The sequence below is a fragment of the Trachypithecus francoisi genome, unplaced genomic scaffold, assembly GCF_009764315.1.
Source record: "Trachypithecus francoisi isolate TF-2019V2 unplaced genomic scaffold, Tfra_2.0 Lachesis_group15, whole genome shotgun sequence".
In the NCBI taxonomy this organism is placed as follows: domain Eukaryota; kingdom Metazoa; phylum Chordata; class Mammalia; order Primates; family Cercopithecidae; genus Trachypithecus; species Trachypithecus francoisi.
The window spans coordinates 86,794,841-86,822,334 of NW_022681460.1; the positions used below are offsets into that span (position 1 = coordinate 86,794,841).

General features: G+C 40.8%; 1 protein-coding gene across 6 annotated transcripts in view; it reads left to right on the forward strand.

Moving 5' to 3' along the window:
- The first annotated feature begins 5,487 nt into the window (after positions 1–5,487).
- The window catches only part of SAMD3 (sterile alpha motif domain containing 3), a 68,232-nt gene continuing 46,225 nt past the window's right edge, over positions 5,488–27,494 (forward strand). For 3 of the 6 annotated variants that reach the window (XM_033235485.1, XM_033235486.1, XM_033235491.1), the window contains exons 1-4: positions 6,423–6,469; positions 6,787–6,886; positions 7,558–7,747; positions 13,042–13,149. In XM_033235485.1, the coding sequence (XP_033091376.1) occupies positions 6,467–6,469; positions 6,787–6,886; positions 7,558–7,747; positions 13,042–13,149 (401 nt within the window). In that variant the 5' untranslated portion in view covers positions 6,423–6,466. Of the gene's footprint in view, positions 5,529–6,413; positions 6,612–6,786; positions 6,887–7,557; positions 7,748–13,041; positions 13,150–27,494 lie in introns of those variants that run through there. The other 3 variants (XM_033235490.1, XM_033235489.1, XM_033235487.1) reach the window with 3 other exon arrangements.

Consider the following 27,494-nt stretch of genomic DNA (forward strand, 5'->3'; position numbering starts at 1 on the left):
TTCTAGATAAAATTTTTAATTACTACGTAGTATTTTATTTTAAATATAAATTACTGTATTTCATTGGCCAGTTCCTATTGTGGAAATTTTGTCTGTCCAATTTCTTTGCTATTCTGACCATTGCTATGGCAAACACTTTTGTGTTCATTTCTGTTAATATCTCTAGGCACATTCTTAGAAATGCTATTTTGGAGTCAGAATGTGGAAATATTTTTAATGTTTTTGGCTTGCATTAGTACCCTTTGAAGTTGGATAGATTGGATTCAAATCACTTTTGCCTTTACAAGCAAAGGAACCTTAGGCGAGTTACCCTGTGAACTCCAGGACTTTCATCTATAAAATGGGAATAATATGACAGGGCAAGTTGTCCTCTTAGCAATGTGTAAGATAACATTTGACCTTGCACTCTTGCTAATTTTCACATTTTCCAATGGAATAAATGGAGATGGTATTTAATTCTTTTTATTGCAAATAATGTAGATTTTCAGATATTGGTTTAAAATTTTGTGCAAGAGTTGCCTATTCCTTTTTTTTCTATTGGTATATTAATTTTTTAGTTGGTTTTATGGATTATAGAGTTGACTCTTGAACAACATGTGTTGGAACCTCTCAGGTTCACTTACATGCAGATTTTCTTCTGCCTCTGCCACCCCTGAGACAGCAAGACCAACTCCCCTCTTCCTCCTCCTCCTCCTCAGCCTACTCACCTCGAGAAGATGGGTGTGAAGATCTTTATGATAATCCACTTCCACCCACATCGTAAATAGTAAATATGCTTTCTCTTCCTTGTTATTTGCTTAATAACATTTTCTTTTCTCTAACTCATTTTACTGTAACAGTACTGTATATAATAGATATAACATACAAAATATGTGTTAATTGACTATGTTATCAGTTAAGATTCTGATCAACAGTAGGCTATTAGTAGTTAAGTTTGGGAGTAGTCAAAAGTTATATGCAAATTTTCAACTGCATAGCGGAGTCAGGGTCCCAACCCCTGTGTCGCACAAGGGTCAACTGTAATATATATATATATATATATATATATATATATATATATACACACATATGAGTTTTTCCTTTTTAGTCAAATCTACCAATATTTTATTTTTATTATGTAATCTTAGATTATTTTAAACCCTTTTTAATTTTTCATATTTACATATTTAACTTATCTGAGAAATTTATTGTGTAGGTGTTATGAGGCATTTTCCCAACAAAATGTATTGACTAATCCCTTCTTTGTCACCAATTTTAAAGATCTTTTCAGTACTTCCATATGAATATTTATGTTTCTAAGTTTCTATTCTGTTTCAGTATCTGTTCTGTTTTCCTTCAGAACCATGCTGTTAATAGTATAACACTTTTTAACATCTGGAAGTGCAAGTCAAGCATTTTTAGTTATTTTTACCTATTTATTCTTCCACATGAAAACTAGTCTCATAGTAAGTAAAACATATAACCATGCATGATTATCAGTTGGAATTTATAAATTAATCCAAAGGTAAATGACATCTTCAAACTATCAAGACTTCTCAGTCACACATCCAGCTTTTGATAAAATTCAATAGCACAGTTCACAGTTACCATCTCTGGCAAAAACCCCTAGGATTGTAATCTGTGTTGCTGAACCATAAGCTTTGGCTGTCAACGAGGCAGAAGCAGGGATAAACCATATAAGTTTGACTCAAAGGCCAAAATACCAGGGTGTTTGCGACTCAAAGGTTCCAAAGTTCTGGGACTCTGGCTCATTGCTATTTTTGTTCATTAATTTAACTAAACCTCCCAGATACGTGATTGTTTAGTTTCTTTGAAAATACAAAAATTGGCTGGGCACAGTGGCTCACGCCTGCAATCCCAGCACTTTGGGGGACCAAGGCGGGCAGATCACAAGGTCAGCAGTTTGAGACCAGCCTGGCCAACATGGTGAAACCTCGTTTCTACTAAAAATAACAAAAATTAGCCCGACATGGTGGCACGCGCCTGTAATCCCAGCTACTCAGGAGGCTGAGGCAAAAGAATGGCTTGAATCCGGGGGATGGAGGTTGCAATGAGCTGAGATTGTGCCACTGCACTCCGCACTCCAGCCTGGGTGACAGAGCGAGACTCCATTTCAAAAAAAGAGAAAGAAAAAGAAAAATATATAAAATATGAAATTTAAGTTACTATGACTGTGCTCACCACTTTTTCCTTCAAATGTATTGGAGGTGTTGTGAATTACAGACAACTCTGATAAGTCTTGCTAGATAAAAAGAACCAACGGAGACACTAATCTTCACAAAAGTAAGATTTTAATAACTTAAGCCATAGGAAATTACTGATCTTGAATTCTTGTATGTACAAAAACGGCTGTTTCAGCAGAATTCTCAGTTGCAACAATGTGGAACCAACCAAAATCCCCGTCAATCAACAAGTGGATAAAGAAACTGCAGTATATATATGATGGAATACTACTTAACCATAAAAAGGAATGAATTAATGGCATTTGCAGTGACCTGGATGATATTGAAGACTATTACTCTAAGTGAAGTAACTCGGGAATGGAACATCAAATATCGTATGTTCTCACTCATAAGCGGGAGCTAAGTTATGAGGATGAAAAGGCATAGGAATGACACAGTGGACTTTGGGGACTCAGGAAAAGGTGGGGGAAAAGGGTGAGGGATAAAAGACTACAAACTGGCTGCAGTGCATACTGCTCCAGTGATGTGTGTGCCAAAATCTCACAAATTACCACTAAAGAACTTACGCATGAAACCAAATACCACTTGTTCCCCAATAACCTATGGGAATAGAAATCTTTTAAAAATAAAATAGAAATAAATCCTTATAATTAAAAAGATGACTGTTTCATATGCTTTAGCATAATGGATACAGACAGCCCCTTTTGGTGTGCTTCACCTGCTTGGTGTCTGCAGGCTTTATAGATGTCACTCCCTTTCAGACCAGGATGTATGAAAAAAATTAATAGTTTTGTTCCTTAAATGTTTAAAACATTCATATAAATATCTATGTTTTCAAAAACGAAGGAAAATTGGTGCACGTATGAATGTTTAGTAAAGGCTAAGGCCTTCCATCTCATACACAATTTGCTTCAAGAAAGAATGCTTTTCTGTCATTTATTTGACTCAGCTGCCTAAATCATCTTTCCAAAGCATGGAACATACTCTCAGTTCAATGACTCTTCCAAGCTTGAGCATATCTATAAACTCTTAACATTCTAAGCCTTTCTGCAATCTTCAGACCCTGTCTCCTGTGGTTCCTTACCATGTGGTTGCTATTCCAAGCAGCATGGTCCTCCCTGAGGTTCCAGAACATGACTTGTTTATTTCTGGTTTTTTACTTTGAGTTCATTATATTGGTCCTGCTTTCTCCAGTTTCTTTGCTATCTAAACTATGTCCATTATTTAGATTCCAAATCAATATCCATTCGCTTCCAGGACACTGTGGAAAACTCCAGGCCCAGGGTACTTTCTAAAGCTTCCATCATAGTTGGCTGTATATCATATTCTGCTTATCTTATGTATCTTATCTTCTTAGTAAGGCTTCTAACTTCTTTAGTGTATCATCATCCACCCCACTTTGGGCTATCTATCTAGTCAGTAAACATCTTGGTGACTAACATATGCAAAGTATTTGAGTTGAATATTTCAGTTTTTATTTCATGTGGTCTGGCGATGGTTGGAAGAATATCATCAGGCCATAGTGGATGAGATGTTATGTTCCACTGGAACACTATGCTGCTATTGAGACACCGGACTATGAAGAGGTCCCTGGAGAACCTCCAACCAGCCTGTGCACTAAGAGAATGGGGTGGAGCCACGGAAGTTCACGCAGTTTGCAGCAAGGAGGACCTGGCCTCTCTTATTCTGGTGTGGGAACTTGGAATTCAATCTGTGAGGTGAGAAGCATATACTAGCAGGACTCTCGCTCTGCTGAGAGCCACTCTTTCCCCTTTTTTTCCTTTTCGCCCAATGAATTCCATTTTTCTCACCCTTCAAAGTGAATATGAGCCTTATATTTCATGGCTGTGTGACAAGAACCCAACTCTTAGCTGAACTAAAGAGTCCTACAACACTATCACCTCCCATGGTAGCAAGGCTGCTACCCAAGAGAATTGCCCCGACATTGTTGTATATGACAGCCACATCCTTGTTTTTGTACCTCAATTTTCCTTCTTTTATACACGCGCAGCCTGGAACTGATTTTTGATAAATATTTCATCCCTTCAAGTTCAGCCACGGTAGGAGATACTTTTTCTCAGGGCAGAATGAGGTATTGATCCAGGAGACGGCATATGCCGCAAGCAAAACTTTTAGGAATCTTTTATTGTCTCAGCTTTTGGACTTCAGAGGAATAAAACTAAAAATGCAAATAGAAAGAGACAAAAAGTTTTCATAGTTTCTTAAAAAGTGCTCTTTGGTGGTTGATGTTTTTATGTTAGATTGCCCCTTGAAGATTATAAATCACGTTCACAGCAGGTGACCCTATAATCTTCCTTTGTAGTTTTGACAAATTTATTAAATAAAGCTTACCCATATTCAGGCTGCTTTAGCTAAGGTCTTACCTTTTCTTGGCTTTAGTTAGACGAAGCCCTGTAATATTTAATACAAATTTATTTTCTTGATTTTTAATTCAATCAAATAATGGAATGGTTTAGCAGGAGCGTTCATACATAATGTATTATTAATTCTTCTTAAAAATTATTGTGCCTTCAACTACTTAGGGATAATGCTTGCCTTCACATTTTGAAATATTTTCAGATGTTTCTGAAGCTCAGAATAAAGCTACCAGATATATCTTTTCTCATTTGACATATAGTTTATGCCTTCATGGTGTAGAAGATCACAAATAATATATCCATTATTTATGTGAGAAGAAGTTGTAAAGTTACTACTCAAAAGATGTTACATTGTTTAGTCAGCAATATTGTTTTATTAACTCTCCAGAAAAACTACTGGGCAAAAACTGTATGCTTTTTAACGTTATTATGTTTGTATGACGTTATAATTTTTCCCAGAAGTAGAATTGTGGTAAAAATCTGCAAATTTAAAAATACGTGATCATTTCCAAGTACTCATTTTATTTTCAAATTTCCTTTTATCCATCGATGACTATAAGGTAGTATCTTCTGCTCTGCATACCTTTCTATCTTAGAGTTAGAGAATTGTTTTATTTTTTCTTTATTTTCTATTTTTTCCCTAAGTCCTAATCTTCGCAAGGAAGCCAGAAGTGTGACAGAAAGGTGTGATTTTTAATTTACACCAGAGTCTCGCAAATAATGACTTTTCACACCCTGCTATTGCTGCTTAGCCTAGGGGAGGAGTTCTATGGCTACTGTTTGTCATAGCAAATTAAATCCACTGCTGAAATTCAGAAAGATGTTCTTCTATATTTAACCCTTGTTTTCAATTTTCAAGTTGGTGTTTGTGAATACGTATGAGTATGAGGCTTAATACTTTGAAGTCTACCTGTTTTCTAGGAAATGATTCTTGAAGACTATCTTTCCAGCTTGTCACATATGCAAGGTAAACATCTTTCCCCTTTTCCACTATTTTAACTATAATGTTCATAATTGTAACTTATCTAAATATACAAAAATGAAAAATACAACAATAGTTCTATTTAAAACTTCCATCAATAAAATTTAAATTCACGACTAATAAACATTTTTATCTTTCCTTATGATTCCATTTCTCCAAGAGTAGCTTTTTCCTTGGTCTTTATAGAATAGTCAGTATCTTAATGTACAAGTAAATCTATATCATTTAGATTAAGATTTCAATTGACAAGTAATGATAAAAGGTTAAACTGTTTTAAATTTATTTCAGTTCCCCCCCCCACCCACCGCGCCTCCAAGTCCATCAGAGGTCCTTTGGATTCAATTACAAAAACAAGAAATAAGCTTCCTTAGGGAAATAGTTTTAAGTTTTCTAAGTGGTTGGAGACGAGTGGCATGCAAAAATAACTGAAATAGTTAAAGAATGTATCTTGCAAACTTTGCCTACACTTCTTTCACAATAATTATTAACATATTTAATTATTTTCCAATTTTGAATCTGCCCAATTAAGTAAAAAGTTTTCAATCAGAGTGGTAGTTTATCCTAGTTATCTCACCAATCATAACAGTGTCCAATAAAGTTCTAGAACTCAGAGAGATACGTAAGAGTAGTATTGGAAGGAAGGACAGAAACATTCAGATTCTCCTGAGAAATTTGGGTCCTACTTCCTCCTCTTGCTAAAGGAAAACAATGAGAAGCAGTAAGTTACAATCTCCTTCTCCTAGCTAGGAGAAGCAAGGGGTTAACCAGTCTTGGTTTACTAAGTATCTCTGTCAGGCTTTTATCTGATCCTTCCTCCCTTCCTCCCCTGCCCACCCCTTCTGTAAATGTCAACCACTTCCTGAGGAGCCTGGTACTGGTGAATTTCACACCTTTCTTTTCTTTGTGAAGAAACCTGGGTGTTAATGGTACAGGATTGGGTACCATTGTGTGTCTCTGGCTGTCTGTTAGTAAAGCTTAGGATGCCTGTGGAAAAAAAGTAGGAGAAGGTGAAGAAATCCGAGAAATGAGATACTAGGAAATAGTTTTAAATCAGGTCTTATTTTTAAAGTGAGTGTGTGTTTTGTTAGCAATTTTTAAATGTACATTGTAAAAATCATAATTTTTAAAAAGCTTAACATTGAGAGTATAAGGGAGTCTAGCCAAGGAAGGGGCTATTAAAAAAAAAAATTAAGGCACAATCAGAAAGAAAAGCTGGAAAATTCTCTGACCTTTTGCTCTACAGGTGTATTTACAGGAGACAGCAATGGAAACCTGGTCAGTTGAGCAGGTCTGCAGTTGGTTGGTGAAGAAAAATTTAGGAGAGCTAGTTCATAGGTTTCAAGGTGAGTTGTTTATACTTTCCAAAAATTTTAATTGAGCAGCCTAGATATTCTGATGTCCTCTGTTACTGAAAATTACTTTTGTTGCCAAATGTCTGTGTGCATGTAAATGTGGATATGGGGTTGCTGCAGTAGAGAACTTTTCATTTCTTTATGGACTGTAGCAGAGTTTCCACTTGAAAGTAACATCCACAGGAGAATATAGTATTTCAAGAACTCAAATAAAATAAAGTCTTACGGGTCATTTAAAATACATATTTGATATATGCATTTAATATTGCTTTTGTTCTTAGGTAATATAGTATGTACTTTTTGTAGTGCTGGGTTCATAAGGTTGAATACCAGCTAGGAGGTATTACGAAGAATAATTTCCTAAGATTTTTTTCCTTATAAAAACAATACCAGTTAGAGAGAACTAGAATGGGGAGGGTGTTCATGTGGAAATCATAAGTTTTTTATTGTGATTCCATGTTCTGGTACTTTCTTAGGACCAGGCATTGATTTGAAATTATGCAACATTGGAGTTCTATCTTTGTCAAAAATATGGATACATTTATAATGGCAGGGGACAAGTTTAGATGATCCTTTTATCACTAGAGGTAATTTTGCCTCTTCAGAATGCCTATGTGTTGCCAGAAAGCCATGTAGAAACTAATTTTTTTTCTTTTTCCCAGAGGAAGAAGTAAGTGGGGCCGCTCTTCTCGCACTTAATGATCGGATGGTTCAGCAACTGGTAAAGAAAATTGGGCACCAGGCTGTTCTGATGGATTTAATTAAAAAATACAAGCAGAACACTCAAGGACTGAAGTCCCCAGAAAACCCCAGAGAGGCAGCCCTGGTCATGCAAACAGAAGCAGCCCAAGAGTGAGTATGTTCATAAATGGCCTTATTTTTTTTTCCCCAAGCTTTCCCAGTGATGTCTAGAGCATGACGCTTGGGTTTAAAGCCCTTTGAAAATTGTGATCATTTTCTGCTAGACTGTATGTACAGTATTTCTAATATTTGAGCAAAGGACACTGTAAAATTTTAAGAATCAAGAAACTTTCTTATACACCATTTTTTAAACACTGATTCCAATCATTAGGGAAGTCCTATTAGCAAGGAGTTTCTATGTAAAATGCTGTGGAACAAGCAGGTGAAATAGACATGTAACAAGGAGAAATGGATCCTGAAGCTCTGGTTTTAAAATCAGGGTTTGGGAAAGGCGTCTTGATTGCTCCTTTGCTTTTCCCAAAACTGTTCATTAATCTGTTTATTTATTTTCCTAGGATTTCTTAGAGTAATGAATTTACACTCTCCTCTAGCTGCCTTTACGATGTAATTTGCTGAACACATTATTGTCACATGAGTTTTCTAATTTTTTAAGAGTATCCTTATAATAATGAACACTATGAAACACCCCAAAAAATCATGTAGAAAAATTAGTGGTGGCAGATAAAAGCTCTGAAGTTTGGGGATGGTTTTATCTGTTTGTTTTTTAATCACTGACTTCTGCAATGGAAAGAAATGATAACAGGATTTATAAGGTTAAAATTTTCATTTTACACATCCATCTATGCCCTGGGATCATTTCGGCTATTCTGATTTGATTTTTCCATTTTCAAGATTTTTTTGTAAGGTTTCTAAGATTAAATACATTTTAAAGATTTTGATGATTGATAAAATCTATTCTATGTTTTTACTTTAATTTTTTGAGATTAGATTGGTAATAATAAAGATTTCTCTCTTTCTCCTTGATAAGTAATATAATGTTAGAGACCTGACATAAGCAAGTTTATTTCTAGAATATTTGAATATTTGGGACATGGAGGGGAATAGGTAGCCTTGAAGGGATGATATAGAGCTGGACTGGAAATTCTACTAATTGATTTTTTTTTAAAAAAAAAGCTTTTTGGTTTTTTTGGAGATGGATCTCAGTCTGACCCCCAGGCTGGAGTGCTGTGGCAGGATCATAGCTCACAGCAGCTTCGAATTCCTGGGCTCAAGTAATCCTCCTGCTTCCGCCTCCCAAGTAGTTGGGATTACAGGCACTCAACACCACGCCTGGCTAATCTATTTTTATTTTTTTAAACAAACGGTGGTCTCACTATGTTGCCCAGGTTGGTCTCCAACTCCTGGCCTCAAGCCATCCTCCCACCTCAGCCTCCTAAAGCGCTTGGATTACAGGCAAGAGCTGCTCGCCCGGCTCCCAACTGATTTATTTGAAGGATTTCTAAACATTGTTTTGGCATATCCATGTTAAAGAGGACACTCTTGAACATGTAACTTTTGATGAAGTTCCCATTGCAAGCTTTTACTCCTTCCCAGCAAGGGAAGGGTAGGAACCTGAAAGAGAGATCAAGGTAATTTCCTTGCATTTTGGGATGAGTAGGACTTTTGAGCTGGAAGTTCCCTTCCACTGAGTGGAATCTTGATATTGCCTTGGGCACAGCTTAGAAGAAAACAGGCAGTCTTGTTTCCACTGCAAATCAGTTTGTAATGTTCTCAAGTAAAAGAGAACTGGCTGGACTGCCAGGAAACCTGGGCTTCCTTCCTGGTTCTACCACTGACTTGGACTGATTATATTAAATGTTGGCATTCCTACTTCTTCATCTGTACATTGTGAAAAGTAATATGGTACTTACCTCCTCTTTAATTCACACTGATGTTAGGAGTACCACAATCTTTGAGCAAATCTCTCCTTTTTCTCCTAGACTAAAATAGTCCTGTGTTAAATATGAAACTTTGTTAACTGGGTTAAGAAAGCTAGTTTCAAACATGCCCAAGACTGGGACCACTGTTTGTCTGGGGATTTATGAGTGGGGACTTTGCACTCTACCCACAAGCAGCTGACTCACCTTAGGGATTTGTTTGTCTTATATTTAGATTAAATTATTCTGGTGCAGAATTACAATTGCATGTGAGAAGAGAAACCTTACTGCTTTATATTCGATTAAAATGCTTGTTGGTTGTATTTGCTTATTGTCAAATATATTTATTAAATATGTTATCACTTGACAATCATAAAGTGAGAATGATAGTAGAAAGAGGCATGAGAACACGCTGTTTAATTAAACCCCCTTAGAGAGTGTTTAATAAAGATAGGAAACTTGGTGTACAGAAGAACCCTGAAGCTAGCTAGCAAGACACCTGATTTCAACCCCCTGTCATGATATTAGCCCCTCGTCCAGCCTTGGAGATTTGTCTGACCCCTTTTAGTTTTAGCTTCTTCAATTGTAAAATGAAGTAGGTAGAATAAGTGATACTTTAGGTCCCTTCTAAAGAGTCTGTGATGGCATTCTAGATCTGAGATAGCAGATAGGTTTCCGTTTCAGTAGATTCCCATTAATGGCTAGTGGTTGCCTGTGTGAACCCAACAGTCTCTGAGACAGGTCTCAATCAATTTAGAACATTTATTTTGCCAAGGTTAAGGATGCATCCATGACACAGCTTCAGGAGGTCTGATGACACGTGCCCAATGTAGTCAGGTACAGCTTGCTTTTATACATTTTAGGGAGATATAACACATCAGTCAGTGTAAGATTTACATTTGTTTGAACTGGAAGCGCAGAGCAACTCAAAGCTGGGGCTTCCAGGTCACAGGTGGATTTAAAATTTTTCTGATTGGCAGCTTAGTGCGGTGGGTCACACCTGTAATCCCAGCACTTTGGGAGACCAAGGCGGGCAGATCACTTGAGGTCAGCAGTTCGAGACCAGCCTGACCAACATGGTGAAACCCCGTCTCTACTAAAAATACAAAACTTAGCCAGGCATGGTGGTGGGTGCCTGTAATCCCAGCTACTCAGGAGGCTGAGGCAGGAGAATTGCTTGCACCTGGGAGGCAGAGTTTGCAGTGAGCCGAGATCGTACCACTGCACTCCAGCCTGAGTGACAGAGCGAGACTCTGTCTCAAAACAAAAAAAACAAACAAACAAAAAAAAACAGGCGTGGTGGCTCATGCCTGTAATCCCAGCACTTTGGGAGGCCGAAGCAGGCAGATCACGAGGTCAGGAGATCGAGACCATCTGGGCTAACACGGTGAAACCCTGTCTCTACTAAAATTAGCTGGGCGTAGTGGCGGGCACCTGTAGTCCCAGCTGCTCAGGAGGCTGAGACAGGAGAATGGCATGAACCCAGGAGGCAGAGGTTGCAGTGAGCCGAGATCGGGCCATTGTACTCCAGCCTGGGCGACAAAGCAAGACTCTGTCTCAAAAAAAAAAAAAAAATTCTGATTGGCAATTGATTGAAAGAGTTATTATCAATAGAAATGTCTGGGTTATAAGGGGTTGTGGAGACTAAGGTTTTCTCATGCAGATGAAGCTTCCAGGTAGCAGGCTTCAGAGAGAATAGATCATAAATGTATCTTTTTTTTGTTTGAAATAGAGTCTTGCTTTGTCATCCAGGCTGGAATGCAGTGGTGCTGTCTCAGCTGACTGCAACCTCTGCCTCCCAGGTTCAAGCGATTCTCCTGCCTCAGCCTCCTGAGTAGCTGGGCTATAGGTGCCAGCCACCACGCCTGGCTAATTTTTTGTATTTTTAGTAGAGACAGGATTTCACCGTGTTAGCCAGGATGGTCTTGATCTCCTGACCTCGTGGTCCGCCTGCCTCAGCCTCCCAAAATGCTGGGATTACAGGCATGATCTACCGTGCCTGGCCCATAAATGTTTCTTGTTAGACTTAATGTCTGTGTTGATGTTAATGCTGGTCAACTTTTCCTGAATTCTAAAAGGGAGGAGGGTATAATGAGGCATGTCCAACCTTCCCTTCCCATCATGGCCTGAACTAGTTTTTCAGGTTAATTTTGGAATGCCTTTAGCTGAGAGGAGGGGTCCATTCAAATGGTTGGGGCCTTAGAATTTTATTTTTGGTTTACACCTGGCTTTTTTTTTTTTTTTTTTAATGGAGTTTCACTCTTGTTGCCCAGGCTACAGTGCAATGGCACGATCTCAGCTCACTGCAACCTCCACCTCCCAGGTTCAAGTGATTCTCCTGCCTCAGTCTCCCGAGTAGCTGAGATTACAGGCGCCTGCCACCACATCCCGCTGATTTTTGTGTTTTCAGTAGAGACAGGGCTTTGTCATCTTGGCCAGGCTGGCCTCAAAATCCTGACGTAAGGTGATCCACCTGCCTTGGCCTCCCAAAATGCTGGGATTACAGACGTGAGCCATCACACCCGGCCTGGCATGTTATTTTAAAAAGGATTTGTAGGCCACTTCTGGGCAGGATATTTAACATCTTGTTGATACCTCAGCAAATGATGGGGATATGAAATAGGTGGGCATATTTGCAGTTGCTTTTTGGTTGTTGTTCTTGTTGAAACTGGTAGAAAAATCATTGGTCAGGAAGGTGAAAAACTGAGTTCAAATCCTGGCATTGCTACTGAGTAGCTCACCAGGAGTTGCTTTGCCTTCTGGGCTTCAGTTGTGTTACATGGAAAATGAGGGAGCTAGTGGAGTGTGTTTCTAAGATCATGAGGTTTCACAGATAATAAAATATCTCCCAAAGTGGCAGAGAGCAGAGTAGGGATCTGAGAGTTTACCATTTAATTTTGCCAGACAAGAATATTAGCTAAAAAAGAAATATTCTACGATCACCATCATTTCATAAAGGAAAATATTGTCTTTTTTTTTTTGAAATGGGGTCTTGCTCTGTCTCCCAGGCTGGAGTGCAGTGGTGAGATCTCGGCTCACTGCAAGCTCCACCTCCCGGGCTCATGCCATTCCCCTGCCTCAGCCTCCTGAGTAGCTGGGACTACAGGCGCCCACCACCACGCCCGGCTAATTTTTTGTATTTCACCGTGTTAGCCAGGATGGTCTCGATCTCCTGACCTCGTGATCCACCTGCCTCAGCCTCCCAAAGTGATGGGATTACAGGTGTGAGCCACCACGCCCAGTTGGAAAATATTGTCTTAATGCCATTTAAAAATAGGATAGATCGGTGAAAACAGCATTATGAACTAGCAGCAGTCTGCCTCCTGGCACGTAGAAACCAATTAATTAAATGATGCCAGAGGGGCCTTCTTTCCGTGCTCTTACTCATGAGTCTGATGTGGAACTTGGAAGTGGACACAGACCATGATGTTTACTCTGGGCTGGTGCTACCCTCTGAGCTGCTGTGAGATCAATGGTCATGTCACCTGTTGAATAGTGCCTGACCCACCTCTTCTTCCTTCGTTACAGGGATGAAGAATCCTCCAGTCCAGCCAGCCATGGGGAGCGAATGCCATCCTTCTATCCAGCTGAAAACCTTGATAATGGACTAATTGACCAAAGAGTTTTGAAACATAGGTGAGGATACCAACTTTAAGACAGTTTAAAGCCAAATAACATTCTTCTCTATTTCTTCTTGATAAAGTTTCATATGTTTAGATATATTTCTAATTTGAAACTTTTTGTTTTCCTAGAAGGGAATATTTTTATGCAGTGATAAAGATATTTGGTAAAAGATGAAGATTACATTTTCTGGTCTTTGTACTGGAAAAGTGAAGTTTTGGAATGATAGTGTACATGTTTCAAGTGTACATTTTTAAGGAAAAAGAGGATTTCTCTGTGATAAACTCTTCAAGGCGATTGGCAGTAGTCACAAAGATGAAATTTATTCAATGAATAATGTTCTGTAGAGTATCCCTTGGTGGAGTTTGAGTTTTGAATTTTGTAGTTGTTGCTTTAACTTGACTCTCCCGATAGAGGGAGGTAAGCATTTACTTTATATTCCAGTTGTTTTGGTAAACATCTCCTTCATGTTCCTGCACTGGGTTTTACATAGTGTAATATTTCAATATACGGATTACAACAGAACAAAGGAAAACTGTAGACTTAGAGAACCACATGTAGGATTTGGTGCTGAGATGGTCATAGGTAAGATGTGATACGGAGGTCACGGCATCCCCTAGAATAGCGGTTCCCAACCTTTTCGACACCAGAGACTGATTTCATGGAAAACAGTTTTCCCGAGGACTGGGATCAGGGGGATGATTTGGGGATGAGTCAAGCACATCCTATTTATTGCGCACTTTCTTTCTTTCTTTCTTTTTTTTTTTTTTTGAGACAGTCTCGCTCTGTCGCCCAGGCTGGAGTGCAGTGGCCGGATCTCAGCTCACTGCAAGCTCCGCCTCCTGGGTTCACGCCATTCTCCTGCCTCAGCCTCCCGAGTAGCTGGGACTACAGGCGCCCGCCACCTCGCCCGGCTAGTTTTTTTGTATTTTTAGTAGAGACGGGGTTTCACCGTGTTAGCCCAGATGGTCTCGATCTCCTGACCTCGTGATCCGCCGGTCTCAGCCTCCCAAAGTGCTGGGATTACAGACTTGAGCCACCGCGCCCGGCCTGCGCACTTTATTTCTATTATTATATTCTGATATATAATGAAATAATCATACAACTCACCATAATGTAGAATCAGTGAGAGCCCTGAGCTTCTTTTTCTGCAACTAGAGAGTCCCATCTTGGGGTGATGGCAGACAGTGACAGATCATCAGGCATCAGATTCTCATAAGGAGTGCGCAACCTAGATCCTTCACATAGGCAGTTCACAATAAGGTTTGCGCTCCTATGAGCATCTCATGCTGCCACTGATCTGACAGGAGGCGGAGCTCAGGTGGTAATGCCAGTGATGGGAAGTGGCTATAAATATAGATGAAGCTTCGCTCACTCACCCGCTGCTCACCTCCTGCTGTGTGGCTTGGTTCCTAACAGGCCATGAACCAGTACTGGTATGTGGCCTGGGGGTTAAGAACCCCTGTCCTAGAGCATTTCACAGCCATCCCACCCAGGCAATCCGTGCATCCATAACTCATATTACCTATTGTCTTCAGCCACTAACAAGCAAACGCAAGGCCTTAAACGTAGTTCATTGAAAAGAGAAACTGTCAGCTTGCACAGAAAGAATAATCGGGCAATAGACAAGAAAGGATGTAGTCCTTCAGTTGTCACAACCCATTTACACTATCAGCTCATTTTGCCCGGGCAACAGTTCAGAAAGGTGGGCGTTATTTTCTTGTTTTCGTAAATGAGTACAACCGAGATTTAGAGCAGTCAAAGGATTTCTAGCTATTTTTTCCAAGTGGGCTGTTACTGCCTCAGCACAGGACCTAGCCATCCTCAGCAGGAGAGTTCAGGGGACTGGGCAACAGCCTCTGACTCAGGCCTGCAAGGTCCCAGCAGCCCTATGAGCGCAGAGAAGAGCAGCACCTTTGATGAGGAGCTCCTGCAAATGGGCTTTGGCTCTGTCCTTTCTGCTCTTTCCCTCTCTTCAACCTTGGACCCCACCTCCAGCCCCACAGCCTTGGTGCCTCAAGGTCTCCCAGTGTTAGGGCCCACTGACTCTTGTTTGGGGTGGCGACGAAGAAGGGGGAAGGGCATGCCCTACGTGTGAAATTCATTGTCTTGGTCTTCCTGGATTGAACTACGATTCAGAAAGTGGAAATTCATTTGTAAAGTGGCTTCATTGCCATCCTTTCCACTCATGGGTGCTTGCTGCTTCCTAGAGCTTTCCCGTGATTGGCTCCAGGTGCACGGAGTAAGCCATGAGCTCTCAACTACCCCTTCCAACAGGAAGCTGCTAATTGCAGCCAGTCCACATGTCTATAACTGTGAAAGTGTGAGTAGAGTTGGGGAGAACCGTGATTAGCCCCAGTGCTACCTATCCTGGTAGCACTGTCTCTGTATCCTCATCTGCAAAATGGAAGTAATAACGATACTTTCTCATGGTGCTGTTTTGAGCATTAAGAATAGATAATGCCTGCCAAGTTCCAAGCAGAGTGGAAGCACACAGAGGACACTGGGTGTACAACCATTTCTCCAGCCCTGCTCCTGGAGGTGTTCCTACTTTCCTTAGGGTGTCTTTTGTCTGCCTACTTAACACAGCAGATAAGGATGCAACCTTCTATACCTGTAGGTCTTCTCTTTTCTTTTTTTTTTTTTTTTTTTTTTTGATGACATGGGGTCTCACTCTATCACCCAGGCTGGAGTGCAGTGATGCAATCAGGGCTCACTGCAGCCTTGACCTTCCAGGCTCCCGCAGTCCTCCCGCCTTAACCTTCGGAGTAGCTGGGACCACAAGTATGCAATACCAGGCCCAGCTACTTTTTTTAATGATGTGTAGAGATGAGATCTCAGTGTGTTGCCCAAGCTATCTTTCCTCCTTTCTAAGCCCTCTGACATTTGGTCCTCATCGTGCTCCTGTGATACTGGGTGGGCAGGGTTATTCCAATTGTTTTCACATGGCTCCCTTAATGGCATTTCACATTCTTCATAACACCTGGCAAGGGGGAGGAGAAAAATAGGACTGGCTAAGAAATTGAGAGAAATAGAAGGGTTTGGAAACTAGAAGTGACATGCCCCTATCTTTATCTCTGGTCATAAAGTCTCTCCTAAGCCCTTTACTTATCTGTTTACCACCAGCTGCCCATCTCTGCATACTGTACCTTGGGGTTAATGTTTCAAAAAGTAAACTTATCTTTCCTGCCTTAGTATGTATTTGGCAGTAAGAAACAAAAATCATCTCACAGTAAAGACAACGAGAGTTTATTGTAAGCAAAGCATTTCCCAGCATCCAAGGGCAGAACAAGCAAGTTCCCGAGCATGAAGAAACAGGTGCCGGAAAGCCAGACAGAGAAGTGGTCCCTTCCTTTCTCGCGGGTCGTCTCTGTCTCCATTCTGCTTCCCTGTCTAGTCGGCCTCATTTCCTTGCTTCTCCCTACGAGGACAGATTTATCATACTACTTCTGGCTGTTCTGCTTCCCTCAAACTGCCTGCCATACGACTGCCTTGCCCTAGTACCAACTCCAAAGGAAATTCTCCCTATAAACAGCTCAGGTCCTCCCAGCCAACTGACTCTGTCTTTCAGTGTTGCTTTGTTCATGGGCCCAGCTTGAATCAGGTGTCTCCTCCTGGGCAATCAGCTGTGTGGGAGGAGTGGCCCATAAAGGCAGGGTGAAGTACCTATTTTAAATATTTCCCCTATGGCCCTGCTGTTTATCCAGGGCTGTGGATTGAGAGGGAGCAGAAGATTCTCTCCCCTCCAATGTCCTATCTCAGATGGTGGCTCCACCATCCAACCCTGTGAGCCAGATTGTTGGAGCCACTCTTGGTCCCTTTCTCCTGCCCCTAGGGGACTATTCAGTCAATAGTTGTTGATTAAGGGCCTACTGTATGATTTTTGTGTCATGGTGTGTAGTTCCCTGCCTCTGCTCAACATCCTTCTACAGAAAGCCTCTGGTGACATTCCAGGCCAGGCACGGAGCCCTTCCCCTGTGTATAGTACCAGCTACTTATCTCGTGCTTGACTTGTAAACTAGCTAATGAAATTGATCACTTTAAAGTTTGTATTCTCTCATTAGACTGTGAGTGCTTCAAGGACAGTGACCATTTCTTGGCTATTGTAAACCCAGCATTTAGCTTGACTGCTTGCACATAGAGGCTCAATAGGAGCTTTAAAATGGAACTTGGGGCTGGGCATGGTGGCTCATGCCTATAATCCCAGCACTTTGGGAGGCTGAGGCGGGTGGATCACCTGAGGTCAGGAGTTTGAGAGCAGTCTGGCCAACATGGTAAAACCCCGTCTCTACTAAAAATACAAAAATTAGCCTGGCATGGTATTGTGCACCTGTAATCCCAGCTACTCGAGAGGCCGAGGCAGTAGAATCACTTGAATCCATGAGGCAGAGGTTACAGTGAGCTGAGATCACGCCATTGCACTCCAGCCTAGGTGACATAGTGAGACTCTGTCAAAATAAAATAAAATAATAAAATAAAATAAAATTCAAATGTTGGGATGTATGAGCCAATGAAAGACTGAATACACTTTCATAGGAAGGGATAAATATTTGAATAAACATCAATTTTTTTAGATATTTTAATACAATCCATATGTTAATTTTTTTTTTTTTTTTTTTTTTTCTACAGAGCCAGACTCCAGGAGTCTATAAGCCATTCATCCATAACAGGCTAGAAATCCGAAGGTGTTTGGCCACAGGGCTTTCTTGAAGCCAGCCTTTTTCAAGAGGTAGAGAGGGATGGGGAATAAGTCCCAGCTTTTGGAGTCTCACATATTGGGTTCAAATCTTGACTCCTCCATTTGCTCACCAAATGGTTTCTGAACCATGTCTCCTGAACCTCAATATGTAGTCCTATGAGGTCCCAGTGATAGAACGTATCAAAGCACCTGGCAGCTGTTACCACACCTCACAAGCTGGCAGTTACCATTCTTGTGGGGGTTTTTTTTTTCCTGTTTTCCCTGAAGTGAACATATCCATTCCATCCAGATTGTTTGCTGACCAAAAAAAAAAAAAGTCTGGAAATTCACCTGACTCTCGCTCTTGGAATGGCTCTAACAGTAGTGAAAATGAGGTGTGTGTTCCAGTGGGTGAATTGGGTGTCCAAGGAAATGCTAGAGTGCTGTGGCACATTGCAGTTTTCTCCAGTGACAGCAGATACTGTGCTCTTTTAAAAAATTTTTTTGATACAGGGTCTCACTCTGTCACCCAGGCTGGGGTGCAGTGGCACTATCTCAGCTCATTGCAACCTACACTTCCCAGGCTCAAACAATTCTCCCACCTCAGTCTCCTCACTGCAAGCATGCACTGCCACACCCAGCTAATTTTTGTATTTTTTGCAGAGAGAGGGTTTCAACATGTAGCCCAGGCTAGTCCTGAAGATACTGTGCCCTTTACTGAATTGCTTAAATGCCCTTTCTGGGAGAAGAGATTAATAGGTCCCATATTCATCATGTGCTGGTGATTTTTGGGGAAGAGCTTTTTTTTACAATGTTATTATTTGTTTGTTTGTTTGTTTGTTTTTTGTCTATCATATTTGAAACTGTTCACCTCTCTTTTATAGCTAATAAGGCATGAAATCAGATAAACAGGTAGAGGCTTCCTAAATGTTACTTCCAAGACTGCTCACTTGAATTTTAAATATATGTGTCCAGATGTTTTGCTTCTGGTTTTGGGTATAATTATAAATTAGTCATGGTTTCATGCATATTTAAAAATTATTTTAATGACAAACTTTCTTTTTGTTCTCGGTCTGGCCACTGCAATGAAATGGTGTAGAATAAGCTAATCCTTCTGCCTTTGCTCAGTGATTAAGGCAAATGTCAATGGATTTCAACACATCTGATGTATTGTTTGCAGGCTCTTCCACACGGGTAGTTCAGGCAAGAGGCCACACAGTTGTGTGTGTATCCAATACCAGTGTGCAATAAAGGGAAGCTGCAATGAAGTGTGCCAGCCTAGTTAATGCAGGTTCCAATTAGATGTGTGATTTGTCTACTCAATTCCTACTCCTCAATTCCTTGATCCTCTGTAGGCCAAGAGCTCTGGGTGAGGGAATGATGAGAGGAACCAGTCTTATTCATCTATCCAGTCCCTGACACAGGTGATCAACAAATGTTCATTGCATGAAGGAACAGATGTATTAAGCATTTTCTGTGGGCTCTTGTTAATTGAAATATACGTGACCACAATAGATAATGCAAGAGCCTTGTAGGAAGACACGAGGGTGAGATGCAATATCTTGAGATCCATTGTCACTCATGGTGATTCAATTATAGAGCTAAAGGGAAGATGGTCTGGGAGAGCAGTAAGTATAGATATTAGACCAGGATGTCAATCCTGCTAATAGCCAGAGTTGGTAAGTCTGGATATGAAGATAGGCAAGTATTTGAGTTTAGTTTTAAACCCTAGCTCTATCATTTACCAGCTGAGTAACCTGGACAAGTTATATAACCTTACTAGGTCTTACTTTTCTTATCTGTAAGATAAATAGAAGAATGAATTAATTTATGAAAAAAAACTTAGGAGCTCATTAGTTTTACCTATTGTTGTTCTTGTCTGGGCAGTCACTAAGACACAGGGTCCAAAGGGATTTAAAAAAAAAATTCTGCTCTCAATTCTAATAAGTGGTCCCAAAGCAGAAGCAGCTCTAGGAACGGCAGGTAGGCCAGCAGTGTCTGGAAGCCTTCCCAGGACTCAGGGCTCCAGGCAAGAGGAGGGTATGCTTCAGGCCTCCCAGAAGGCCTGGGACACCTGTTGGTTGTTGCCGTAGAAAACAAAACAGAAACAAGGTCTATGAACCAATATGTACCATGAGGTGAAGAGGGAAGTTTCAAGAATCTGATTAGCGAAGGCCAGTTACCACTGAGACGAGGGGCATCAAAGACCACACAGGTGTTGAATTGACATGTTTAGATCTGAGTCCCAGGGCAGTGGAGCAAGGATCTGAGAGTGAAATGCAAGATCCCATCATTTTGTACCACTTGCATTTGTAGAACCTCATGCCTAAAGGTTCTGTGTTGTGGAAATATTACATGCTAACTCTATTCCTTGATTAGAGATTCCCAGCATACAGTAATGTAGTAATGTAGGCTTTGAGAAGTCCTATAGTGAAACAAACAAATAAAAAAACCAACTTAACTTTGTTTAACCCGGGATTCTCTTTGTGTAACATCTATTAACATTACAACAAAACACCTTAGGAAATACTTATTTAAAGATTCCTTACCTAAATTAGTATTCATTCATTCATTCAATATGTAAATACTTACTGAGTGCTTACTATGTGTGAGGCACTGTTGTAGGTACTGGGGATACAGTAGGGAAAAAAACTGACCAAGCCTCCCACTTTGCAGAGCTCACCTTCTAATGTGGGGAGAAAAATAAATAAATATAACATTAGATGATAAATGTGCTTAAATGCTATGAAGACCAGTGATGCAGAAAAGCAGGAGTGGGGACAGAGAGTGAGCAGTGTGTGTGTACGTGTATGTGTCAGTGTACAGGAGGGCTCTGTTTCAAATGGGGTTCTCAGGGAAGTCCTTTCAGCTTTGACTAGGTGATATTTGAGCAGGGACCCTAATGATGTGAGGAATATTGGCTTTGAGCTAGAACCAAACTTTCTCTCAGGGGAGGATATCTGCGGACCCAGCCAAACAGGAATTACAGAATCAGGGGAAATTGGGCTAACATGATGGATAAAGAACCCCGACTCCTGGTCATTTCTGCTAAATGTATTATTAAGTCTTTATAGAGGTCCAAAATAATCTTGATTTCTAATCTTGTTTTTCTTTTGTTCAGTCCAAATTACTGACTATACCCCATGCGCTAGGTACTATGTAGACATGGAGTTGGGGGTGGACACTTTATTCCTTTAGAGTCTGGTAGGCAAGACAGATATGTAAGCGAGTACCTGCAACACAGAAAAATATGCCAAAAGAGAAATGCAGACGTAACACAGAGAGAGGGAGAAGTAAGACTTCCTGGGAAGTAAGCGTGGCGAAGACCCCTGGGGAAAGGCTTCACAAATACTGAAGTAGGATTTTGAAAGATGATTACAAATTTATCTTAAAGAAAATGGGCCGGGCGCAGTGGCTCAAGCCTGTAATCCCAGCACTTTGGGAGGCCGAGACGGGCGGATCACGAGGTCAGGAGATTGAGACCATCCTGGCTAACATGGTGAAACCCCGTCTCTACTAAAAAATACAAAAACTAGCCGGGCGAGGTGGCGGGCGCCTGTAGTCCCAGCTACTTGGGAGGCTGAGGCAGGAGAATGGCATAAACCCGGGAGGCAGAGCTTGCAGTGAGCTGAGATCCGGCCACTGCACTCCAGCCCGGGCGACAGAGCGAGACTCCATCTCAAAAAAAAAAAAAAAGAAAGAAAATGAAGCGGGAGAAGAAAAGGACGTTTGCAGTATGTGCAAGGTTACAAACACCTGAAATAGCATGGAGGATTCTGTTTGGATTCTTTTCGGAATGTGACAGAGACAGAGAAAATGGAGTTGCTGTAAAGGGTGATATTCTGATAGAGAGGTAAGGAGGGGAGTTCTATGCCATGCTAAGCATCTCTTAACTTTGCGCATTAGATTCATCTAGTGGACTTGCAGGAAAAACACCAATGCTCTAAACTGATGCTTCTCAAATTCTACTGTACTTATAAAACACGGAGGAATCTTGTTAAAACACAGACTCTGATTTAGTAGGTTGGGGTGGGAGCTGGGATTCTGCAATTCTTAATGCCAGTGCTGTTCTAAGACCATTTTTTGTTTTTGTTTTTGTTTTGAGAAGAGGTCTCACACTGTTGCCCAGGCTGGAGTGCAGTGGCGTGATCTCAGCTCACTGCAACCTCCGCCTCCCAGGTTCAGGCGATTCTGCTTGCCTCAGCTGGGATTACAGGCACTTGCCACCATGCCTGGCTATTTTTTTTTTTTTTTTTGTATTTTTAGTAGAGACAGCTATTTTGTATGTGTGTGTTGGCCAGGCTGGTCTCGAACTCCTGACCTCGTGATCCACCCGCCTCGGCCTCCCAAAGTGCTGGGATTACAGGCGTGAGCCACTACGCCCAGCCAAGAATATGTTTTGAGTAACAAAGTATTAGATGATTAAGAACTTCTGGGGATGAGAACTGAGTATCAGTATTTTCCTTTTTTTAAGTTCCACAAGTAATTCTAATGTATAGTGAGAATTGAAAACTACTGCTGTACGTTAGGAAATAAAGAGATTCAATGATTTGATCAGGTATACATACTTTTCATCATTTATTGTGGCAGTGATGTAGAAAATGGATTGGAGAAAAATTAGAGGAGGAAGACCCATCAAAACACTAAAGTTCAAGCAAGAATTGATGAAGGTCTAAACTAAGACGGTGGTAATGGCCATAAAAAGGATGCTTAAATATAAAATCAACAGGACATGGTGGGCCTGTTAATGAGGAGAAGGGGAGAGTTTGCTAGGTGGTAAACTTTCTCCTGTACTTCTGGCTTGTGTAACTAGTGGTGCTATCAACCAATATGAGAAAACAAACATGAGCATAGCATTACAAAGAATATGACCAACAGTTTATTCAGTAGAACTTAGTGGGATGAAAAATAGGGATTCTGATAAAGCTAGGGCTTCTGCTCACTCTTTTCCATATTAGCATTTCATATAAGAAAACACTCAACAAAGTAAGTCTAAACAGTTCAATAATGCCACTACCTCCCAAAGAGAGGCCCTCATCATTTTTGTTTAAAGACCCAATTTTCTGTATTCCTCAGTAGCTACCGAATGTCCTTGCCCACTTTGATTGTTGGTGATAAATTAAACACCTTTTAATACTTCTAAACTGCAAACGTAGCACCACTGAACCATTTTGCAACAACTGGGTATGTCACGCCTCATTACTTTTTTTTTGGCGGGGGAGGTGAGGGGACGGAGTCTCACTCCATTGCCCAGGCTGGAGTGCAGTGGTGTGATCTCAGCTCACTGCAACCCTGCCTCCCAGGTTCAAGTGATTCTTCTGTCTCAGCCTCCTGAGTAGCTGGGACTACAGGCACATTCCACCAAGCCTGGCTACTTTTTTTCTGTATTTTTAGTACAGATGGGGTTTCACCATGTTATCCAGGATTATCTCTATATCCTGACCTCGTGATATACCCACCTCGGTCTCCCAAAGTGCTGGGATTACAGGCATTTGAATGAGGAAGAAAAAAGGAAAAGAAGGACTCAGAGGTGATAGCTCTGTGAGACTTGTTGATATACGTGTCATGGTGGTAGATAAGATAAAGGCTGAGTTTCTGAAACTTTATATTTCTGTCAATACCAAGAGGAATTGGGGAATGGGAAGATTTTAAAAACACTTTTTTTTTTGCTTCATTTTTGATGAATTAGGGCTCCAAATACTCCCAAGGCCTTGAATCTCACACTGGGGCCCAAGAACATGGAGGGTTTGTGGGACATCTGTCTAACTTTGCCAAGACATGGTGCCTGATGCTGGTCACATCTCTCTTTTCTTTGGGCTTGGTTATAGATTCACACATGCATTTCAGACATGTAATTCCTTTGGAAATCTCATAAATTTATTGCCAGGTGTGAAAGCCCTGGGCTATAAAACATAAATTAAAAGCAAACATCAAAATTATAGGAATGTGACTCAAACGTTTTTCTGAATTCACGGTGGGTGCCATCAGTTGCTGCAACAAAACAGCATTTTCTTCATAGTTCATAGGTGCTTTGAAGTGGCATTGTTCAATATTTTCAGAGACAGCATCTCACCTTGTTCTTTGGCATGTGTCTCTCTATTTGGCTCTTCAAAACTTCTTATTTACTTTGTTTTCTTAGCAGTAGCTACTCTTGCCAAGGTAAAGCAGGAAATTCCCAGGTTACTGGCATAATTAACTCAGAAGCAAAATTTCTGGTTCATTTGTAATTTGGTAAAATTTGTTCCCTGTTTGGAAGGGCTGTGCACCATAATATCTTCTGTCCTAGGATAAAATGACAGAAAATTTTTTTTTTTTTTTTTTTTTTTTGAGACGGAGTCTCTGTCTGTCGCCCAAACTGGAGTGCAGTGGCCGGATCTCAGCTCACCGCAAGCTCCGCCTTTCGGGTTCACGCCATTCTCCTGCCTCAGTCTCCCAAGTAGCTGGGACTACAGGCGCCCGCCATCTCGTCCGGCTATTTTTTTTTTCTTTTTGTATTTTTTAGTAGAGACGGGGTTTCACTGTGTTAGCCAGGATGGTCTCGATCTCCTGACCTTGTGATCCGCCCGTCTCGGCCTCCCAAAGTGCTGGGATTACAGGCTTGAGCCACCGCGCCCGGCTAGCAAATTCTTTAAATAGATATCTAAGCCTCCACTGGCTTCTTCCTCTTCTATGTCTCCAAAACATTTCAGGTTTGGGATGTTGCGGAGATCACATGCCATTTAGCTTCAGAGTTGATAACATAAACTGGGTACCCAATCTATACCATTTTTAGTGTATAAAGTCTGCAGTCTTGGATGTAGAGAGGAATTAAATGAAAAATGGGATGCCACAATACACCTGCTTGTGGGACACAATTTCTTTCAGTTCAGTCCCTGGAGAGCAGCGTAAGTTTCGCCGCGTGGGAGTACTAATAGTACTGCAGGTGGCACTCGAGATGAAAAGACCAAGCCCTGTAGCCAGGATGTGTGTTCTTCACGGCAAAGGATTCTGCTGGTCCTTTATTCTCCTCCCTGGAGGACCAGAAAGCAATACCATTTTACAAGACTAGGAAAGTATCACAGTTCCTCAAAGCAGGAGATTGTCTCCAAGTGGGTGCCCTTGGAGAAAGGTACAATTTGCGCCCCGAAATTTGGGAAAACAGGGATGATTTATGAGCTATGACTCTAAAGGTCAACCAGGGTTCAGCTGAGTGTGATATGAACTCTGTCCTGGGTCCCATAAAGCCACATGGGGTGCGACTGAAGCCTGTTGAGGTGCTGAGAAACCAGGTTTTGGAGGGTTTATTTTTGGTGTGTTTGACCTTTTTGTAATTCTCCACAGTCACAGTCTAGTTCTCAGATACCTTTTCTGTTTCCAGAGGATTCCACCTCAATCCCCAGATCTGCCTCTCTAGCCTGCCTCACTGGTTTTCATATCTCAAATTTATGGGCTTAGTGACCTGGCACTTCTCTTCACTCACCACTTGACTTGGTGCCTTGCTAGTGAGTGGTTTCTTTGTCATGAGTGGGCTGTTTTAGCATAACAGAGAGCTCCTTTTTGAAAGGGGACAATTTTACGTCTGAAAACACAAATTTAGGCTAGATGTGGTGGTTCACATCTCTAATTCCAACACTTTGGGAAGCCAGGGCAGGAGAATCACTTGAGGTCAGGAGTTTGAGACTAGCCTGGGCAACACAGCAAGACCTCATCTCTACAAAAACAAATTTTAAAAATTAGCTGGGTGTGGTGGTGCATGCTTGTAGTCCTAGCTACTCAGGAGGCTAAGGTGGGATGCTCCCGTTGAGCCCAGGACTTTGAGGCTACAGTGAGTCATGATTGTGCCACTGCACTCCTGCCTGGATAACAGAGGGAGACTCTGTCTCTTAAAAAAGAAAAGAAAACACAAGTTTATAGAACTACAGACTGTCTTTATCAGTCATAGAATGTTATCTTTGATATTTTTTATCTTTTTCAAACATTGCTAAACCTTTCCAATATTTTTGTCACAAACTATTTCATTCAACAAGGACATAGGAAAATCAAGACAGATAAGGAGACTAGATGCAGTTGAGTGCTCATGGGGCCAGCGTTGGACCAGGCCAGGTTGGGGATTCAGATGAGGAGAACCACATGCGTGGCAGGAGTGTGGCAGTGAGTAAAACCCAATGAAGAAGAAGGCTTGAGATAAACCTAGAAGAATGAGGGCAACTGAGGGCATCCTAGGTAAGTGAAGCAATTGCGAACACATGCATAGTGCATTCTGGAGATTTAGTAAGGCTTGTGTCTGGACTGGATCTGATAATTCACAGTGTATAGTAGATGATAATAAGAGAGTACAACAACTCCTAATTAGTAAATATGAAGAATTCAAATTTGGGATTTTAAGAAATTACAGACCATTGAATTTTATTTTTCTCATAGAATTTTAAAATCCTATCACCTGTTTTATTTGTAGAAGTAAAAAGAGAAAGAAAAAATTCCTTTAAATGTAAGACAATGAAATTGGAAGCACCAATTTCAACAAAGCAAGAAACTGTGGCTCTGTTAAAAAAAAAAAAAAAAAAGGAAGGAAGCAACAGTTTTAAACTCTTAGGCTTCCTCCAATTCAAAAAGAAATGCTGAAGCTTTCTGGTTTGAAAATTCAAGAGCTTACTTTTTCCCTAAGGCAATATTATCCACTTTCATGGGGATAAAATAACTGCCAAATACTGAGTAGCTCCAAAAGGGATTTAAATAACAGAGAATGGACTCAGAGTTTTCTTTCCAAATGTGAATATTTACATCCAAATATGTCAACAGATCATAGTTATTTTCCTCTTCCTGGGGAGCCCCAGGAACCCAAAGAGATGATAATTAAGGAATGAGCCTGGCTCAGGTTACCCTCAGAAATAGGAAGCAGTAACTCTCCTTTCAGGGAGACCACATACTGAAGATGTTATTGGTCAAAGAGACTAACATAGTAAACTCTGACTGCATAGTAAACTCTCACGGTGTCTAATTGCTGGGGATAGAGGAATCCTGAATCACCCATGTCGCTCAATACATATATGGGTTACATTGTCCGCAAACAGGAAGATTATCATGCCTATGGCAACTGGAAAATCTGAAATCGTGCAGAAGGCAGATATATAGTATAGTCAAGTGCTGAATGTGAACTTGCAGGTCTTCTATATACTTGATCTTTAAACTATGGGACTTATAAATTTGAAGTTACAGTTCCACATTGGTTCCCAGTGATGTTTCAGTACCAGGAATAGTGTTTGAAGTTGGACATGATTATGGTGTCAAGCAAGACTGGCTTATTTTTCTTGGACCTTGGACTATGTCTTGGTTCCAAAAGTAGCCCTGGAAGCCATTGGCCAGTTCTACCTGGCCCCTCCACTGATTAAATCAGTGTTTATGTTAAATTGGATGATGGATCAGAGAGGAGAAGGGTTTATGGCTGTATAGGGGCATAAATTGTGAGGACCTGAAATTAGAAAAAATGAGCTACTTATTTTTTTTAATCTCTTTTCCCCATGTTTTTCAGATTGGATCATTTCTGTTGATCTGTCTTCAAATTCAATGACTACTTCCTCCTAAATCTCCATTGCTATTACTCCTATCTAGTACAGTTTTTAATTTCGAATTTTGTTTTTTTTTCTTCTAAATTTCTATTTGTTTCTTTTAAACAATTTCTATTTCTCTGCTAAATTTTCCTGTC